The 20465-nt window shown below is 49.6% G+C and overlaps 1 protein-coding gene across 8 annotated transcripts in view; it reads left to right on the top strand.

Annotated features, from left to right (window-relative positions):
* DIP2A (disco interacting protein 2 homolog A) overlaps nucleotides 1-20465 on the top strand; it is a 117777-nt gene that overhangs the window by 91687 nt on the left and 5625 nt on the right. For 4 of the 8 annotated variants that reach the window (XM_053564670.1, XM_053564666.1, XM_053564665.1 and 1 more), the window contains 15 exons: nucleotides 451-565; nucleotides 1233-1434; nucleotides 2305-2414; nucleotides 2489-2569; nucleotides 4799-4922; nucleotides 10545-10666; nucleotides 10743-10854; nucleotides 11880-11989; nucleotides 12757-12887; nucleotides 13420-13588; nucleotides 14026-14196; nucleotides 15148-15177; nucleotides 16012-16073; nucleotides 18157-18214; nucleotides 20195-20269. In XM_053564670.1, the coding sequence (XP_053420645.1) occupies nucleotides 451-565; nucleotides 1233-1434; nucleotides 2305-2414; nucleotides 2489-2569; nucleotides 4799-4922; nucleotides 10545-10666; nucleotides 10743-10854; nucleotides 11880-11989; nucleotides 12757-12887; nucleotides 13420-13588; nucleotides 14026-14196; nucleotides 15148-15177; nucleotides 16012-16073; nucleotides 18157-18214; nucleotides 20195-20269 (1672 nt within the window). The other 4 variants (XM_053564669.1, XM_053564667.1, XM_053564672.1 and 1 more) reach the window with 3 other exon arrangements.

Below are 20465 nucleotides of genomic sequence, written 5' to 3'. Positions count from 1 at the left end.
GCTTTAGGGCAACATCAGGAGGTGGTCACTGTAGGGAGCTGGTCAGCCATGAGGTTCTACTGTGCACCAATCACAATAAATAGGAATAGATTAGCTATAGTGAGAGATTTAACCTGATGAATTCAAAAATATAATTAATAGAATTTTAGACAAAGATTTGTGCACAAAGAAGTATGTAGTGTACCTCGATGTTAGATTAAAGAAACTTTTCTTTTAAAAATGTGTGCCTGGCTGTTGGATTGAAGTGCTGTTTCTGTGACTTGAAACTCCTTCAGCCATACTCTAGGTTAGAAAGACTGATTCTTTGTGAATTTACCATATATAGCACCATCCGTTAGACTGAATTTTAAATGTTAATATATTCTGCATATTCTATTTTGAAGCCAAGAAGGTATCTGTGTCTCGCTTGAGCTCCTGCTGCCTGGCCATTTTTGCTGTCTCTCCTTGCAGGATCGCTGTGTTCTCCGTGACCGTGCTGCGTGATGACCGTGTTGTCCTGGTAGCCGAGCAGCGGCCCGATGCCTCTGAGGAGGACAGCTTCCAATGGATGAGCCGTGTGCTACAGGTGTGTGCTGTGTGGCCTGTGGTCCAGATGGGCCTCTGCCCCGCTGGTTGGGCATATGGGCTCCACTGAGGGCAGAGTGCTACACTTGCTCCACCCAGCCTCCCTATCTCCAGTTTGTTTTATTTTTATTGCAGTTTAAAAAATTGCAAATTGACATATTATAGTGGTATATTTTTACGGGGTACAGAGTAACATTGTGATGTATTAACACATTGTGGAATAATGAAATGAAGCTAATGTATCCATCACTTCAAATACTTATTTTTTGTGGCAACATTTGAAATTTATTCTCAGTAATTTAGTAATGTACATTATATTACTCTTTACTATATTAGTCTGTGCAATACATCTCAAAGAAAAGTCCTTAGTCCTCCTGTCTAATTGAAGCTTTAGAGCTTTTACTGCCATCTCCCAATCTCCCCCAGCCACTGGGAGCCCTTGTTCTGCTCCCTGGGCAGAGGTTTACGTACATGTGTGTGTCTCCCCTTTTTGAGTTAAACAGTAGGATGCAGCACATGGCCTTTCTCCTTCTCCTCACCTAACAGGATATCTTGAGGTCCCTCCACCTTGGGTCTCTGGGTGCCAGTGCCTCCCTGCAGTGCCAGGCCTCCTAGCACCTCAGCTGCCCCGGGTGGCAGCAGGTGCTCAGCAGGCCTTCCCCTTCCAGGCCGTGGACAGCATCCACCAGGTGGGCGTGTACTGTCTGGCCCTGGTTCCTGCCAACACCTTGCCCAAGGCTCCTCTCGGAGGGATTCACATTTCTGAGACCAAACAGCGCTTTTTGGAAGGGACGCTGCACCCGTGTAATGTGCTGATGTGCCCCCACACTTGTGTTACCAACCTTCCCAAACCTCGTCAGAAACAACCAGGTTAGTCCCTCCAGTCATCAAATTGAGCCGGGTCAAGGTGCAGCCCCACAGGCCCTATAGAAGAAACTGCCCATGTCTTCGGGGCTGGGTCTCGAGTGAGTACACACACCAGTGTGGTAGCTGCCTCCTGAATTCTGGGGACAGAGCCATGAATGAGAGAACTTTACCATTTCACCTGTATGGTGGTTTCCACTACTGGTTAGGAACCAGTTTTAGTCATAAATTCAAAGACATCTAGAGACAGCAGCTTACCTTTGGCTTAGAGCAGACTTGGAGCTCTGGGACCTACAAAGCCTCTGTGGGCCATTCTGCGAGGGTGGCAATGCCTGTCCTCAGAAGCCAATTGCTCATTTAGGCCCTGGGAGCTGTCACAGACCTTGGAAGTCTCTTCACAAATGGTCAGTTTTCCCATCCCTGACTTTATACATTTAAAGTTAATTTTAAAGACTAACCTAACTTTTTATATATATGCAGTTTTCTTTCCTTCAGCTGTGTAAATTTTTAGTACAGGCTAACTTTTCTTTTGCTAATTATTGAACACATAAAATATCACTGAATACATTTCCACCAGGAAGATTTAATTTCCTGATTTATACATAATGTATGGTAAAACAATGACATATATTAAGAATTTGGCTATGACTGAAGCTAAATCATATCGCCCTAGATGTCTGTCATGTATTTTATGGTTCATATTTAAGAGAGAAATTCTTTGTCACTTAACATAAACTTTGTAGCTCTTGTGTCTTAGTAGAAGAGTTAAATGCCTAATTCAAGAAGGTTTTCAAAAAAATTGGTGTGGTGAAAATGAAGTCACATGCTGACTAAATGTTAGAAGTTATCAGTTTATTCAGAATTCCCCTTCTCTAGAGGTGGGACCAGCCTCAATGATCGTTGGGAACCTGGTTGCTGGCAAGAGGATTGCGCAGGCCTCGGGGAGGGAGCTTGCCCACCTAGAGGACAGCGAGCAGGCTCGGAAGGTAACAGTTGGTTCCTAGAGGGGGACAGCAAGACCCCACATGGTGCTGCCAGTGACCATTGCCCTCCCACACAGTCCCCGTTCCTGGCTGACGTGCTGCAGTGGCGGGCCCACACCACTCCTGACCACCCATTGTTTCTGCTGCTCAACGCCAAGGTGAGGATATCCACCATTGTCCAGTGTGTAACTTCAGTACCCCAGTACATTCACTTCAGAGATAGTGTGTCTGCAGACTGTCTGGCAAATTCTCTCTGCCTGCCCTTTTCTTTGTAGAGCCTGGCTTTCTGTACAATTTGTACACTAGTATTTCTTTTGATTTTGTATTTAGCAGGAAAAGTCTGTTCATTCCATCTTTTTAAATTATGAGCTGTATACATGTAAATACTTCTAAGTTTGTGAGCTAAAAGGAAATTTTTATTTTGTAAAAATTAGGCATTTAGAATATCTGTTTTTTACAGCTTTAAAATGATAAATACTACTTATTTTCCGAATCCTGCTGGTGACTTAGAAATTCACTCACATGTAGTTTGAATACCTGTTGATGTGCATTATACTATACCAGGAGCATTTAGGACATAAAGGAGAAGCTGTAATCTTTACATCCATTTTATGAGCAGGCATACAAAATACGAAAACAAGTTAAACAAGAATAAAAGTCTAGAAAGACTTCCTATTGCACATATTGTACAGGATGTAAGGACTCCTTCACTTTGGCACAGTAAAGGGTGGCTCACCACGTGCTTAGAAAATGTTAATCTATCTTCCAGAGCTGCTCATTCATTCTAAAATATTGATTGATGCCTACTGTGCACACATTGTTATGTGAGATAAAGAGGGCACCTGCTCTCAGGACCCTCAATATAACTCTTCTTTGCTAGAAAACAAGTTCTGAGGAGACCGTCTTTCCTGTTCACTGGCTTACTGGCAGCCCCTAGAACAGTTTTCAATAACACTCATTTCATGATTGAGTACTAAAGCCTGCAGACAGCCAGTGATTACCAATAAACCAAGGTTAACCAGTTCAGGCTGAGGGCCTTGAGATCAGCAGAGGAGGAATGCGATCCCGGGGTGCGGGGAAGGGCTCTGAGGCAGTGATGCCTGGTGGGCTCAAGACAGGAGATGAGGCCAGTGTGGCATATGAGGAGGGTGCTGGGTTTCCCCCAGGGGTGCAGTAGGATCTAGGAATGTGGGGGCTCTAAGTACCTGACTCATAGGGCCTGTCAAGGCTCCAGGATTTGGACTCTCAGGATCTTCCTGGCCCTTGTGCCTGGGCACAGCACTCAGGTGTGTCCACTGGTCTCTCTCCCATTCATTGTCTGCCTTCAGTAGAGGCCACCAACCCAGATATGACACTGATCTGTCCAGCAGTTCTGTGGTTATTAGACTGAGTTGTCCTTTCTACTATCTTAAGAAGCTGTGCAGCTGGCAAGGGGTCAGGAGGCTGAGGACTTCAGCACCCCAGTATGTTTGGGGGTCAGGCTCAGGCTCTGAGTCTACAGAGTGGAGGGAGGGGCTACAAGGTTTTTCCGTTTGCACCAAGCTGCTCACATAATCTAGACATTCTTCAGCAGAGGGGATGAGCTGATTCAGCCATGGAAGGGACTTGGGGGCACCTGAGAGGGAGGTTGCAGAACAGCACAGGTCCTGACTTGGTGCGTGTTATATTTATATTTGCTTATTGTCCCACGTGTATTTATATGCAGGACAATGGCTGCTTCTGGAAAAAGGGGATGGACTTTGGGGGTGGTTTTCAAAGTGGCTTCAAGCACAATGACAATATATTTTACAAAAGAGAAATTGCAACAATATGGTAAAATATTAATAGATAAAGAGTACCTTTGGTGGCGCCTGTAGCTCAGTGGGTGGGGCTCCAGCCCCATATACCGAGGGTGGCGGGTTTGAACCTGGCCCCCGCCAAACTGCAACAAAAAAAAATAGCTGGGTGTTCTGGCAGGTGCCTGTAGTCCCAGCTACTCTAGAGGCTGAGGCAAGAGAATTGCCTGGGCCCAGGAGTTGGAGGTTGCTGTGAGCTATGGTGCCACAGCACTCTACTGAGAGCGATAGGGTGAGACTCTGTTTCTTAAAAAAAAAAAAAAGAGTACCTGGATATCTGTAACATTATTCTTAACATTATGCAAATCGGGTGTTTTGGCTTTGTCCCAGATTTGCAGAGTGCCTGCACTCTGGCTTTCAGACTCAGCCCTCCACTGCAGGGGAGAGGGTGCAGATGACTGGAAAAGACCAGCCGCCCACCAGGATGGGGATGCTATCCTGGCCCCTAGTTGCAGGCATGTGGGCTACAGTGGGCTGCATGTAGTGTGTACCCAGGTCTGAGGCAAAGACTTGTCTGCATATCCTAGCACACTGACTCAATTGCTTTCCTAGGGTACGGTCACCAGCACTGCGACCTGTGCCCAGCTGCACAAAAGGGCTGAACGAGTGGCTGCAGCACTGATGGAGAAGGGAAGACTGAACATTGGGGACCACGTGGCTCTGGTCTATCCCCCAGGTAAGTGCAGCACCAGGCTGTCCATCACCACTTCTTTGTATGCAGCTACCTGAGACATTCCCTCCTCAGCCTTCCAAAATTAAACTCAGCCCCTCCTCTCTACACATGCCTGCCCCCCCCCGCCCCCCCGTCAGCTCACATTCAGTAGGCTATGGAAGCCTTGGCCCCATCCCTCACTCACACCCCCTCCCCAGCATTGTCTGTCTTCCTGTCTCCCAGGGACAGTGGTCCTGATGGCTTCCTTACCTCAGGTGTGGCAGCTCCTGGCTCACCCCACTCCTGCCCTAGACCTGTCACCAGGCCTTTCTCCAGCAGCCTCAGCTCTGATGCTCTCAGAACAATGTGTGTGCTGGGGCGGGAAGCTTCATTGCCGCGGAGCTGTTGTTCCTTGGCATTTTCAGTGAGGAGAGCTAGGAATTATAAATAAACAGCTCATAGTTCATAACGTCACAGCCAACTCAAATTCAGGATTGTAGGATTTTTACTACAACTCTTTTACATAGGTCATTACAAAAATTTTGAGATACACAAAAATCACGAAATGTAAAACCGCAGTGACAGAAACAAATGAAGCCCTCCCAGCAACACCTGTAAGCTCAGCATATTGAAAGATGCACAGGTAAATCAGGACGCTATGGACCTATCTCAAAATTTTTGTAATGATCCTTGTACAATGTGTCAGTTCTCCTTTTTTCCACACTAGGAATCCGGCTTCTTTAGGAGGGGGACATGACACAGAATATCCCATAATTTCTAATGTGCTTCAACATCACCCACAGTACTCCCCAAATTAGCAGTAACAGTGGCCTTCCTCCTGATGAAACAAGTGTGAGATTTTTTTCACACATGTGCAGCTCCCCACCCCTTTTCTCAAACTATGTTCACCTGTGACCCAAGGGACAGGCTTCACATACTCCAGCCTCTTCCTCTTTGCCACAAACTGCTTTGTGTTCAGTTCCGTGACTGCCTCTTGGTCTTGCTGGTTCTTTGGGCCCTTCTCACATGGTCTTCTCAGGAAGGGCCTTGGGAGCAGGAGTTCCTGAGTCCTTATTTGTGGATCATAGTTCATAGACTCTATAAGTCAGTTTTTGCTAGGCAAAACAATCCCTTGATTCACATTTTCTTTCCTTAAGTATCATGAATAGGGCATAAAACAGCATCACTGTCACAGATCTGGTGATAATCTCAGATTATTTTTCTCTTACGAGTCACTTGCTGTTTTGGCTTAGATGTAAAACAGGTATTTTTCTTTTTCTTTAAGGTCCAGTATGTTGCAGTCTTGATGTTAGTTGCTGTGGGCTAACAATCTCTGTCCAGGGCATCTTTGCATATGTAGCTCCAAGTCTCTTTTTGCAGGTTTTCTTGGATTGTGGTTCTTGTTTGTGCTTCCCCTTGCTGCTCCCACTCCCCAGATCTAGTGTGTCTCAGTACTGTTCACTCACTCTTGTGCTGCCTCTGTTGCTTACTAAATTTCAGTTTGAGTCTTAAATTACCCTCATCTTTATCTTTTATTTTATCCTAAAATTTTTTCTGTTTTGTTTTGTTTTTTTTGAGACAGAATCTCAAGCTGTCGTCCTGGGTAGAGTGCCGTGGCATCATAGCACACAGCAACCTCCAACTCTTGGGCTCGAGCGAACTTCTTGCCTCCGTTTTTGTATTTTTAGTAGAGATGGGGGTCTCACTTTTGCTCAGGCTGGTGTGGAACTCCTGAGCTCAAGCAATCCACCTGCTTCAGCCTCCTAGAGTGCTGGGGTCTTCTTGGTTTTTTGAATTTTAATTTTTATTGTTTGGGATTCATTGAGGGTAGAAAGAATTAGGTTAACTGATTGCATTTGTTAGGTAAAGTTCCTCATATAATTGTGTCCCAGCCCCAAGAGGTGTGCCATACACCGTGTCCACCATCCTCCTCCTCCCTCCACCATTCTCTCCTTCCCCTTCCCCCCACCTTGTATTAGCTCATTTACTGCCTTCATATTAGAATTGAATACATTGGATTCTTGCTTCACCATTCATGTGATGCTTTACTAAGAAGAGTGTGTTCGTATATCCTAAGTTTTTACCTGTTAAGTCTTCCTTCAAGCTTCATCTTCGTTTTTGACATTAATTTTTGATTTCTGATTCATTTTTCTAATTATGATTTCTGATATTCTTTTCTGTCTTGTATTTTTTAGATAAATTTTAGCACATTTTGAAGTAGACAACTACAGTTTTTATGGGCTTGTCTTTTGGCATGCTTCATATATATGTTCAGATAATATTCTATTTTTGACTTTTCTTTTGTTTCTTTTTTTTTTTGTAGAGACAGAGTCTCACTGTACTGCCCTCGGGTAGAGTGCTGTGGCGTCACACGGCTCACAGCAACCTCTAACTCTTGGGCTTACGCGATTCTCTTGCCTCAGCCTCCCGAGCAGCTGGGACTACAGGCGCCCGCCACAACACCCGGCTTTTTTTTTTTTTTTTGTAGAGACAGAGTCTCACTGTACCGCCCTCAGGCAGAGTGCCGTGGCGTCACACGGCTCACAGCAACCTCTAACCCTTGGGCTTACGCGATTCTCTTGCCTCAGCCTCCCGAGTAGCTGGGACTACAGGCGCCCGCCACAACGCCTGGCTATTTTTTGGTTGCAGTTTGGCCGGGGCTGGGTTTGAACCCACCACCCTCGGCATATGGGGCCGGCGCCCTACTCACTGAGCCACAGGCGCCGCCCTATTTTTGACTTTTCTAATAACTTTGTATTGGACTTGACCTCATATGGCACTGTTTTCTCAGATTTCCTGGCTGTGTTCCCATCCTCACTCTCACCATGACCTTTCCCTGTCTTCTGCTCAATTGTTTTCCCACAGTCCTGTTAGCATCTCCTAGGCGTGGGGCTCTGTCCCATTCTCAGAGCCCCATAGGTGTCCTTGTCATTGGTGAATGGATAGATGATTTTCATACTGGTGGCCTCTCTGCCCTCTACTCTCTGATCAGACCTACAAGGTTTAAGAACAGTTGCCAGGGATGTTCCCCCAGAGTGTGGCACTTCCACCCTGCTCCCCCCACCCCACCCTGCCTCACAGAGACTTCTAGAAAATTTCACTTCTTTTTTCCTTCACCCTTCACTGAGCCTTTGGCTCTTTCTAGAAGTCTCCTGAGTCTTTTCGGGGTGCATGTTTCCAGAATCATGTGCCTACCAGGTCTGGTTTGCCCCTGTCCCATCTTTACTTGCCCTCTTTCCTCTGTCTCAAAGTTTAAAGTGGTAAAAAAAAAAAAGATTTTATTCAGTAATTGCTGACATTCAGAAAAGAGCTGAGCACCATTTCATTTCCTACAGAGGTGATGTGAGCATTTTTGAATGATAAAGGGCTAGTGAGGCTCGGCACCCATAGCTCAGTGGTTAGGATTCTGGCCACATACACTGGGGCTGGCGGGTTCAAACCCAGTCCGGACCTGCTAAACAACTGATAAGTACAACAAAAATAGCCAGGCATTGTGGTGGGTGCCTGTAGTCCCAGCTACTTGGAAGGCTGAGGCAAGAGAATCACTTAAGTCCAAGAGTTTGAGGTTGTTGTGAGCTGTGATGCCATGGCCCTCTGCCCAGGGTGACAATGTGAGACTCTGTCTCAAAAAAAAAGAGGGGGTGGGTGGGTGCTGGTGAGTGTTGAGGCCAGGAGGCTGCACTGTGTGAGCTAGCAGGCGTGGCTGTTGGGAGTCTGCTTCTCTGTGCAGGGGAGTCTTAAGGAAAAAATGCCAGCCTTTTTTCCTGTAAGTTTGTTGCTATTTTGCCTGGAAACATAGATTTTTCTTTCTGCCTCAGAGGTTAGGAATCTTCCTGGGCTAGGCCCTTGTGTGAGTCTTTTATCATTTTCTTACCCATTTAATCTCTGTACTCTCATCTGCATCTCATAAAGTGTCTTTCTCCTGCTCTGTTTCTGGAACCTGCCTTGCTTGTGGACCTGTTACCTGCCTCTCGAATCTTCTCAATTGTCCTCACCTGTTTTTACTCTTGTGCTGACATCTTTCTTGCGAGGTCTTTTGTGTCACTTGTTCAGGCTTCAGCATGGTCCGTCCTCCTTTCCAGGTCCTCTTGTGGGGCACTGCCCCAGCACCTCCTCCATGGGGTATCTTCCTGGGGTCTGCCATGGGATGTACATGTCCCTTGCAGTCACGGAGTCTTCTCTTGGAAAGGTGGTGGCTTAGCTTGTTTCTTGGTATAGGCATATAGTAATTTCGATACTCCAGAGCTTCCACTCTACCCAGGCCCTATAATGTGAGGTAATTTTTCTCTAGGAATGGTGATAATTCCTATTTTTCATGTGTCCCAAGCACACATCTGGTGCTTTATGCAGCCCCTCATGTAAGTCAGACATCACCTTGACTTTGAGAGATGGCAGAGACTCTGCAAGTGGCAGCACAGCCAGGCTGGAGTTACCTGCCTCTGCTGTCCACACCAACCACAGCAGAGCTGGCTGAGCTCAGCCTGGGAGTTTGAGAGCATTTCCTAGAGCAGGGGCAGGTGGTGGTGCTTGGGCAGATGCTCTTAGGGAGGGGCGGGCTGAGAGAGCTACCTCCGACACTGGTCAAAGGAAGCACAGAGGAAGAAATGACATGGAGCATTTGCAGTGCTGTGTGAGATGTAGGACAGACACAACTGTTTGCTTTTTTGTTAGTTTTCAATACTACTGGTAAAATACTTATAATCAGAGAAAGAAAATCCATGTTAGAGTTCTGCGTCTGCAATTGAAACACTTAGCAGCTGGAGAGTATAATCATGGGAGACAGACCTGAATTTCATAGGTGGAGACAGGTTTGCACATGCACACTGGCCAAGGATGGGGTGGGGCGGGTAGTATCTAGGACTTTCATCCAGGTCTCAAAGAGGTGGTGGCTTAGGGTTAGGAAGGGCTCTGCAGACGCTGGGGACAGGAGGACCATGCCCCGGGACCTCCACTGTGTAGTTTCCTCAGTACCAGGAAGCAGATTCTTCGTTTTGCTTTTTGGTATTTGGTTTTATGATGCAGAGTCTCACTCTGTTGCCCAGGCTGGAGTGCTATGGCATCATAGCTCACAGCAACCTCAAACTGGTAGGCTCGGTGATCCTCCTGCCTCAGCCTCCTGGGTAGCTAGTTATATTATTTTTTAGTAGAGATGAGGTTCTTGCCCTTGCTCATGCCTCTCCTGGCCTCAAGTGATCCTCTGACCTTGACCTCCCAGAGTGCTGGGATTATAGGCATGAAGCACCAGGCCCAGTGAAAACCAGTTTGTGAGCCTGGTATGATTTTACTCCCAATTTTAACTGTGGGGGTTCTATGGAGAACTAGAAGAGCAGTCATGTGGTAGGGTCCTGGTAGGCCTCCTGGGGACCTCCCATTTTCCTCTGAGCAGCCTCTGTGGGTGCCCAGCACCTTCTGCAGCATTCTATATTGCAGACGGCGTCCCACGGGTCTCCAGGGAACCCTGTGTGGCACTTCCTGGGCCACTGTCATGTGCCATGCTCTGTGGCAGCCTCGCCTCACTTTGAGCGCCAGTGTGGAGCTGGTTGCAGCCGTACCACCTGGAAAGCCGACGGACTCCGCAGGTCTCAGTGGACACATGTAGGTCAGATGCTGGCCCTGAGCCAGCAGTGACAGCCTGTGTCTCCGCAGGCGTGGACCTCATCGCTGCCTTCTATGGCTGCCTGTACTGTGGCTGTGTGCCGGTCACGGTACGGCCCCCGCACCCGCAGAACCTCAGCACCACGCTCCCCACCGTCAAGATGATCGTGGAGGTGCGCACAGATGGGCGGGCTCCCTGGGGCTGCACCCCTTGGGAAGGCCATGCTCATTCCACCTCTGCCCTGCCAGGTCAGCAAGTCTGCGTGCATGCTTACCACTCAGGCCGTCACACGGCTCCTCCGGTCTAAGGAAGCTGCTGCTGCGGTAGACATCAGGACATGGCCAACCATTCTGGACACAGGTGCATGTCCTTTCCAGGCCCACTGAAGGAGCTTTTCCCACTCTTTGTCATAGTGTTCAATTGCTGGTCTCAATGTAAGTGGTAAGCAAGAGCAGCCCCAGTAAGTAGTGACAGGGCCACTGCAGGCCTAGTAGGCAGGTCGGGTATCCTGGGATCTGTGGGTTTGCCCAGCAGAGTCCAGAGAAATCAGATGTCAGTACTTCCTGCACGACAGCGGGAGTGAGTGTTGGGGCCAGTGTTTCCTCTGCAAATCCTCTCTCCACTCCAGGCCAGGGTAGTGCCTGTGCCCAGTAGTGCAGACCACAGTCTCTCCTCCCCTCCCCTCACCGCCTCTTCTGCTGGCACAGGAGTGGGCCCTCTTCTGCAGCTTTCTGCTGCTTGGTCGGGGACAAAGCCCCCGTGGCCCCCACCATCTCCAGTGAATGTCGCCATGTGCCGTGAAGTACTGTGGCTGCCTCTGGTTCCCTTTAGCCTTGGCTCAGCTTGAAGAGACCATCTCAACCAGAGGCTGAGCCATCCATGGATCCCAGTCCCTGGATTGGGTGTAGCCAGGGCAGCTGGTGTGCCAGGCAGTTGGCAGCCTTCAGGCCCCCCAGGGGAGCGGCATCTGTCCTGTCTGGACCTGTGTCCAGTTGCGCTCGGGGATGGCAGTGGTGTTTGTCTGATGGGGCCACAAAGACTTGATGAGATGCGTGGAGCCTGGTGTGGCTCTGTGTAGGCTCTGGGACCTTGGGGCAGTCTTCCATGGTCTCAGCTTTCTCCTATATCAATAACTCAACTTCCTGTGCAGCTCTCCCAGCCTATGCCTGCCCTCACCCACTATTCTGTCCCTACAGGCTCAACATGGTCTTGGTGGGTCTGCACTGTTGGCGTTTTCTTAAAGATTAGGATAATCTTTCCACGTACAGACAGCCTCACTTATGTCTTCAGGACTCCCGGAGTGCACATCTTGTCCGCCCCTGGCTTTTTACCTTGTCAAAATACATGCCAGAGCACTGATGTCACCACTGTCTCCTGTTTAACAGATGATATACCGAAAAAGAAGGTAGCTAGCATTTTCAGACCCCCCTCCCCAGATGTGCTGGCGTACTTGGACTTCAGTGTGTCGACCACGGGGATCTTGGCAGGTGTGAAGGTGGGTCCTTTCAGCGAGGCTCCCATTCAGGTCAGCCCCTGGGACACAGGACCCGAGGAATGTCTGTGCAGGTCTAAGCAGGTCCTATTCCTTACCCAGAGCACAAAACAGTAATACTGCTTCTTAAAGTTTGTGTTAAATAGCGGTACCCCCAGGTGTGATTAGCCTGAGAGTATTGCATATTTTGATGCTTACTGGTAATAACTAAATGTTCTGATCTATGACTGGCTTCCAGGAATAGGTGGCTTTGATGAGTCAGTTTCCTTACGTAGGAGCCAATAGCACTATTAAAATTTCTTCCTATCCTAAAATTTTGTTTCAAAAGTTTTTAGTGGGAAGCCGGCATCTGTAATCCCAGCACTCTGGGAGGCTGAGGCGGGTGGATGGATTGAGCTTAAGAGTTCAAGACCAGCCTGAGCAAGAGTGAGATCACACCTCAAAAAAAGCTGGGTGTATGGTAGACACCTGTAGTCCCAGGTACTTGAGAGGCTGAGGCAAGAGGATCACTTGAGCCCAAGAATTTGAGGTTACTGTGAGCTCTGATGCCATGGCACTAATGAGGGCTATAAAATGAGACTCTGCCTTCTTAAAAAAAAAAAAAAAGTTTTTTGTGAGCTATTTTGTGGATATTCTATAGATTACATGAGAATTCAGCCAGTCTATTTAAGGATGTGATAATAGTGTTTAATAGTTTGGAGCTACCACAAATGTCCCAAACCCTCTTTCTTCCCGAACGTCACTGAACAGACTCTTATCTTACTCCTAAGATGTCACACGCAGCCACCAGTGCCCTATGCCGCTCCATAAAGCTGCAGTGTGAGCTGTACCCCTCAAGGCAGATCGCCATCTGCCTGGACCCCTACTGCGGACTCGGCTTTGCTCTGTGGTGTCTGTGCAGGTGAGTGTGGGCCCTACCTGTCTAGAGCTGGGGCTATAGGGGGGCTTTCCAGGGCCTTGAACCTCTGGAGCCCTTTTCGCAAGTGTCAGGAAGCTGGAGGGATTCATGCGAGTGGTTTTGCTGGGGGATGAGGTAGGTTGGAATCAGAGTCTGAAATTGAGTAAAAGAATAAAAATACATATTTCATTAAATACAATGATTTAATGATCATTAAATACTATCCATTATTGATAATTGGGAAGAATCTACTTGATTCCTTCAAATGCTGGGAAGTGGTGATCCATCTCTGAAAGCAAAATGTCCCATTATGGCATTGCGGGTCCATCTGGAGAGTCTGGGGCACAGGCCAGGACCTGTGCTTGCACCTCCATCCCGCAGGGTGTTTTTCTCTGAACTCCACTTGATGTGAGAACAGAATTGTGCTCCTGTCCTGGCTGGGAAAGAAGTGTCCTTGAGGAAGGGAACGGCGGTGAGGTTTTTCTCAGAGTCTTTGTTAGGCGGGCAGCGACGGGCCGGCCTTCCCTTCTCACAGCGTCTACTCAGGACACCAGTCGGTATTGGTGCCACCATTGGAGCTCGAGAGCAACGTGTCTCTGTGGCTATCGGCTGTCAGCCAGTACAGGGCCAGAGTCACCTTCTGTTCCTACTCTGTGATGGAGATGTGCACTCGGGGGCTGGGCACACAGACAGGCGTCCTGAGGGTGAGTTCTCAGATCCTGGAACTTAAGGAGCAAACCAAACTGGACTCATAAGATCCTCCCTGTGCTGGACCTGGTGTACGGACTTTCCTCCTCCTCCTCTCCCCTCTTTCCTCTTCTCTCCTTTCTCCTCCCCTCCCTTTTTCCTTCCCTCTCCTCCTCCTTCCTTCCCTCCTCCAGGGCCAACCTGGCTTTGGGTTTCTGGCCCCTTAACAGGAAGGGGTGGGGCAGGGTGGGGGCACTGAGGGCCTGGAGCTAGCAAGAGGTCTGGCAGCTCCAGAGGGCACTTGTGGGGCATGGATCACATGCATGCCTTCCATTGCTCAGGCACTTAGAATTCCCTGGAGCAGAGGCAGAGTGCACGTCACCTTTGAGTGCTCTCTCGTGAGCCCCTTGCAGAGCCTCAAGCTCTGTAGGCCTGACTCTCACTCCCCTGGCAGATGAAGGGGGTGAACCTGTCGTGTGTGCGTACGTGCATGGTGGTGGCCGAGGAACGGCCCAGGATCGCGCTTACTCAGTCCTTCTCCAAGCTGTTCAAGGACCTGGGCCTGCCTGCGCGTGCTGTGAGCACCACATTCGGGTGCCGGGTCAACGTGGCCATCTGCCTGCAGGTGAGGGGATGCTCCAGGGCCTGCCTGGTCCATCCTCTGCTGAGCCTGAGCCTGAGCCTCGGCCTGTTCTTTCTGTGCAGCTTAGAGAGTGCAAGGGTTTCCTTTGAAAAGCTTGCTTCTATTTTTGTTGAAGAGCAGAGGCTTATTTGGGGGGGGGGGGGACCAAACTTTCTGAATAATGATTAATATCTTAACCTGTAAAAATCTCTAACTTGGGTAAAATAGGCAACTAATTTTGTAAAGCAAGATTGAATTTACTGTTTCAAGACATCTAGCAATTTTAAGTTGAAACATTGGTGAATGATTAATGTGATACTTTGTATTGACTGATTTGTTTTTGAAACCTTAAGGTATTTTATTTTTTAAAAGGAAGCAGTTTCAAAAATCCCAACAGCTGACTGCAATGCTGTTTACCACTACTTCATATTTTGCGCTAGTATAATCATTCCATTTCTACAAACATCTGAAAACCAAGTAGCTCATTAGACACCCCACACATCAATTGCCTCACTCGCTCACATCACACAGAATGGCAGGGAGGAGCAGGGTCAGCCTGCCCAGATCCGTGCCTTGCCTGTGTGCCCTAAGGTAGCAGCACATGCAGGGCTGGTTAGTGTCCTGCTCGTGTCCTCTCAGCTTGGAAAACACCCTGGACCCTTGTCAGGGAGTAGAGGAGCTGGGGTAGGACCCTTTCTAAACGTCCTTTCCTGCTGGTGTGGGTGTGTTGGTGGCTGTGAGTGGAGACCCTCTGTCTACTTTGTGTGTGAGAGCCCCTGCACCCACAACAGCTACTGGGAGGCCTCTGTTCTATTTGTTGGCACATAGATGTGCGTGTGAGTGCAGAAATGTTCATGGGATATTCACGTTTGCTCCTTGTTTCTCTCGTGCCTGTTGCCTTCTGTTTGTGTTTCCTGTGGCTGTCTTCTCCCTGTCCCACTCTGCCTCTGTCAGCCCAACAGGCTGGGAAAGCTGGCTGAGCAGGTACGACCCCAACCCTATTGCTGCCTCTGCTCCCCCACAAGCTCATGTGGCTTCCTTGTGAGTTCTAGACAAATATATGCTTCTCTTGCTCTTTCTTTGTCCACAGTGCCTATTATTTGACATCTCACAAGAGTTCTTCTGTGACCAAATTTAAAGTAAACTGTTTTCAAAAAAAAAAAATAATGTTTATGTCATTGTCTTGGGATAAAGGGATGTGTTTTGTCTCAGAGTAGAAATATTTGTTTTATTTCCAGGACAGACATAGGTTATATTGTCTGGAATCTTTAGGGAGTGACATCCATCAGAGCACTCACTTAATCTGGCATTCCTTATCTGATAAAATGGCACATAACATCCTTTAATGACAATCAATTTCAAATGTAAGATTCAGAAATCAGGGAAACAGAAGGGAGAAGCAAAGGCTGTCATCCACCCGTCCAGGTGGTCTCATCTGTGTCCCATGTTTTAGAGATTAAGTTACTTGGAGAGAGGCTTGGCCCTGCCCAACAGCTCAATGGAAATGACCCCCCAAACTAGTGTTGTTTTCATCACAGCAAAAGACCAATGAGAATAGAAAGTTGTTACAACTGAAATACAAAGTTGTATGATTTGACATTTTTATTCAGTGTTTGAAACATTTTTTGTTTGATATTATCAAGCCATCTGAATATTTGGATGGAAGTGTCAGCCCTGCCCTGGGGACCCTAGCCCTGGGCGGAATTACTATAGCGAGCAGAGCAGCTACCCTCTGGGGCGTCGCCCACAGACACCTGTGCTCACAGAAGAGGAGTGATCTGGCCCTGACCAGAGGCTCCTCTGCTGCTCTCCTTCCAGGGTACAGCAGGCCCAGACCCCACAACTGTCTACGTGGACATGCGAGCACTACGCCATGACAGGTGAGATCCCTGCCCACAAAGCCCTGTCCTCACCCAATGACAAAGTGCAGGCTGACCACCTCCAGGTACTCAGACATCAGGGACAGCTGGCTGAGATGGCCAGCCTATCTTCACTGAGAGGGAAGGAGCAGAGCTGTGGGTGTATCCCATAGGGGAAGCTCGGCCTCTGTGGCTTTGCTGCCCCAGGTCCATTTCTCTGTCACAACCAGGAAGGGTGATAAGATTGACCAGATGTGTGACATTCAATTTTTTAAGGGGATGCATGGAAGACAAGTAGACCAACTAAGGACAGAGTGCTTCTTCCCGGATGGTATTAAGACATCTTAGTTTTCACACTAGTAAGCGTGAGCTGGGGCCTATGTGTGTGCTTGCCGGTCTGTGTTCAGATATGCGCTCAGGGTTTCTTGCAGCTTTGAAGCTCAGATCCTAATCCTGGACCCTCAAATCTGGCCACATTATAGTGTGACGTAAATAATGAGTGCAGCTTACTGCGTGTCAGGGGCCAGCAGGGTCTGGGGTGGACCCAGGAGAAACATGAGTGGGCACAGCAGGCCAAGAACGTGCCTGGGCGCCGACCCACAAGACCCTCGGTGTTAGTGGAATGTTCCCAGTGGCCCAGAGTCACTGCCCAGCGCACTCACGTCTATTGAGTCATCGAAAGGCTGGTGTCATAGCTGGTTGGTGGCAGCTCTGCTGGTGTGGGGCTACTAGCCAGGACTGAGGCAAGTCTGCTAGCTACCACCTGCACCGCCCACCCTTCAGAGGGCCTCAGCCCTTCAGGTCTCCCCTCTAGATCCATCCGGCCCCACCCGTCATGCCTCAGCTGCCTCTTCCAGAGACCCAGTTTGCCAGGTGGCTGCCACCGTGTCAGGTTCCAGCTGCGGCCCCCTCCGCCATCCCAGCTCCCTGCCAGGCCCAGCCCCAGCCCTGGCATCATGTCAGAGAAAATCGTGGAGGCAGTGGCCGAATTGAGCGCCAAGAACCTGAAGGAGAAGGTGGAGGAAAGGCAAGCTGGAAAGAGCGAAAGAAAGAAGTGGAGGAGGAAGAAGAAACTGCCAAGATGGAGAAGAGGAGGATGAAGGGGAGGAAGAAGAGGATGATGATGACTAAGGGCCTGTACCACGGAAGAGGGGGGTGAAGCGGGTCCCAGGAGGCAGAAGATAGAAAACAGGACATCAGCATGAGTCCCCTGCCAGTGGGCCGGGGGTGGGAGGCCCCTCAGGGCCTGGAGATGGGGATGGGAACAGACAAGGATAGCCACTCTTCACTTGGCTTCTGCCCTGGGCCCTTGCCAGAGGTGCCACCCTCTTACTCCCAGTCTTCTTATTTCTGCTTCTCCATCCTCACTCTCCCATTGTCCCACTCCCGACCTACCCCATCTGACTCCCCAGCTGGCCCCTGTTACTCTTATCTCTTTGCGCTCTTCCTCCCGTCCCCTACCAGTCCCACCCCTTCTCTGGAGGCCTCCTCCCTAACCTCTGCAGCCCCCAGCCTCATGCCCTGCCCCATCCCTGTCCTGCCTGTTCCTGGATCTCCCTCAAATCCCCTCTTCTCATACAGCGCCAGGCCAGGGTAGGGCCGGGGTTGGGGCTGAGTCCCACAACTGCCCCCTTCCCTCCCCTTTTTGTATAATTTAATAAAGAAATGGTCGTGCTTCTGTGTTTTGTTTTGTTTTTTAAGAAAAAAAGGCTAGTGTCCTGGCTGGCCTGGCATCCATAGCCCAACCCCTAGAGTGAGGATCAATTTCCATTTACCCCATGATTATTATTTTTTTTTTTAGAAATTACTGTGTAGTGGGCAGCGCCTGTGGCTCAGTGAGTAGGGCGCTGGCCTCATATACCAAGGGTGGTGAGTTCAAACTTGGCCCCAAACTGCAACAAAAAAATAGCCAGGGGGGCGACTGTAGTCCCAGCTGCTTGGGAGGATGAGACGAGAATCGCCTAAGCCGAAGAGCTGGAGGTTGCTGTGAGTTGTGATGCCACAGCACTCTATGGAGGGTGACAAAGTGAGACTGTCTCAAAAAAAAAGAAAGAAATTACCGTGTAGTAATTTTACTCTGAAATTCTCCCTTATTACATTTTAGGGTACGTTTGGTGGAACGGGGCTCTCCGCACAGTCTGCCGCTGATGGAGTCTGGAAAGGTAGTGGGAGCTGCAACTTGCCCACCCCAGGACACTGCTGAGCCCCCATCTCAGGCGTCACCCTAAAAGGGCTGGGGGCCAGGGGCCAGCTTCTGGTTGGGGTGGGCTGCACTATTTTACAAGCCTCTTTTGCTTTACTGAGACACAGAATGTGCTGGGTTAAGTCTTTTGAATATGTATCTGAGCTCAAAACCAAGAAAGGGAGAACTCGAGGTACGGAAACTGAGAAGGAGCTCCCACTGGGTGGTGTGAGTCCTTAGGCCTCTGGGGTCAAGGCCGTGGGTGAAGAGGCCCAGCCCACTCACCATCCAGACTCAGAGCTGGTGCCCTGGTGTTGCACTGGGGATAGGAAAGACCTATATCCTAGTTCAGGATGACAGCAAGGATGGGGCCCCTCCAGGGCCTTGGGCAGGAGGTGGAGTCTTACACTCCACGTGGGGATTTACTGTCCAAGCCATCCTTGTCCGGGCCTTTTAGGGGCCTGAAACTGCTCAAGGATCCCAGGTAAAACTGTGAGCTTCTGTGAGGGGTCTACAGAAGTAGGCCGAGGAGAAAGCACACTCAGAACCAGCAAAGGGTCAAAGGAAGGAACAAACCACCTAGCCCTGTTATGCAGCATGGAAAGTAACACAGTGTGGGGAGGCAGCTGCCACGGGCCCAGGAACCATAGGCCTCAAGCCATAGCTGCTATGCACTGACCCCGGCCTCAGGGCTCCTTTACAACTCCAGAGGCAAGAAATGGTGCTTGGCCACCTTGATTCTACTCACTGTGTTGTGGCTGCTGCTGCCTTGGGGGAGGGCAGATAGGTCCCTAGAGAGGGGTGGGCCATGTGCTGAGGATTGAGCAGACTCTTGCAGGGAGGTGGGGGTTAGATGTAGGGCAAATGGCACAGCTGGAGCACAGTTTGGGGGGTGTCATGGCTGGAACCAGGTGGAGGGAGAGCAGAGAATGGAGGGCCAAGGTTTTGGGGAGCCGACTGCCCTCATCTCCTCCTAAAAGATACTCTGAGAAGCAGGCAAGTTTGCTGGGACAGCACATCTGTGGGAGATTTGAGGCTACCGCACATCTTCCCGGTGTTTCTCAGAGCACAGAGAGATGTGCCTTGTGCTGGGTCAGATGCTCTGTGTGTGTTCTGCGTGGCCTTTTCTGTACAGCCATCTTTCTCCCATGCCACCTATCATAGTAGCTCCCGTACATGCTTGTTCTGCTCTGCCAAAGTGTCTGCAGCTTTTCTTCCTGCTTTTACGATCACTTCGGGCCTGTTGGATTTGTGTTCTGGAAGGAGAGTTCTGGTGTCCGGGCTCAGCCCGGCCACATGGGGAGGGGATGGGGACCCCAGTAGGCAGGGCACTAGCTGTCGCCTCCTGCTGACTCCTGGTCCCTTCTTCTCATGGGCACTGTCATCACCCCACTTCCCATATGGGAACTGAAGACACAGAAAAAGTAGCCAGGCGTTGTGCAGCTGAGGGATCTGACTGACCCCAGAGAGGGCCACCAGAAACGGACACAAGAGGCTGGGCAAAACAGTGGCCTCCCACTGTCCTACATCAGCCTCCAGTCAGGGGTGGGAAGAGTTTCCTCAAGATCAGGCTCCTGGGCAGGAACCAGGAGGCTTGCTGGACCTGACAGACACAGGCCTCCAGAGGGGTGCAGCTGGGTGTAACCCTGTCACGGCCCCAATATGTGCTGTCCTTGTCTGGCAGGTGGTCTTCCCAGGGGAGAGCCGGAGGCTTCCCTAGGCCCCCTGCTTCTCCTGACATCCAAAGAACTGGGGTCTTCTTGCTAAGATTCACAACTTATTTCTATTAATGTCTCTTTTTTTTAATTTAAACCAAATTTGGGGTGGCTTCTCAACTTCTGACCTGACACAGGCACATCAGTCCTACAGGTTTCTAGGGGACATTAATTTTAATGTCACTGAATCAGGAAAGTCTCGAGTTGTGTTGTCTTGAACAAGGGACACAGCTCTCCTCTTCCAGATCCTCCCAGGAGTGAAGGTCATCATCGCACACACGGAGACCAAAGGGCCCCTGGGAGACTCACACCTGGGTGAGGTGAGCACTCTGGGCCCTTTGGGGGACAAAAGCGCCCCAGCTGGCTTCTCCTTTGCCCCAGATTTGGGAATTCTGTATCCTTTGGGGTCACATGTGTCTTGGGGAATCCACCAGACACTGTTGGCCCTTTCCCCTGTGTACACTGTGCTTCAGACTAGCTCTTGTTTAGGGTTTTGGAGTGCCATGTGACTAACGG

The sequence above is a fragment of the Nycticebus coucang genome, chromosome 16 (genome assembly GCF_027406575.1).
Source record: "Nycticebus coucang isolate mNycCou1 chromosome 16, mNycCou1.pri, whole genome shotgun sequence".
Lineage (NCBI taxonomy): Eukaryota > Metazoa > Chordata > Mammalia > Primates > Lorisidae > Nycticebus > Nycticebus coucang.
The sequence above is the reverse complement of the archived record's forward strand: the minus strand, read 5'-3'. Positions and strand labels throughout refer to the sequence as shown.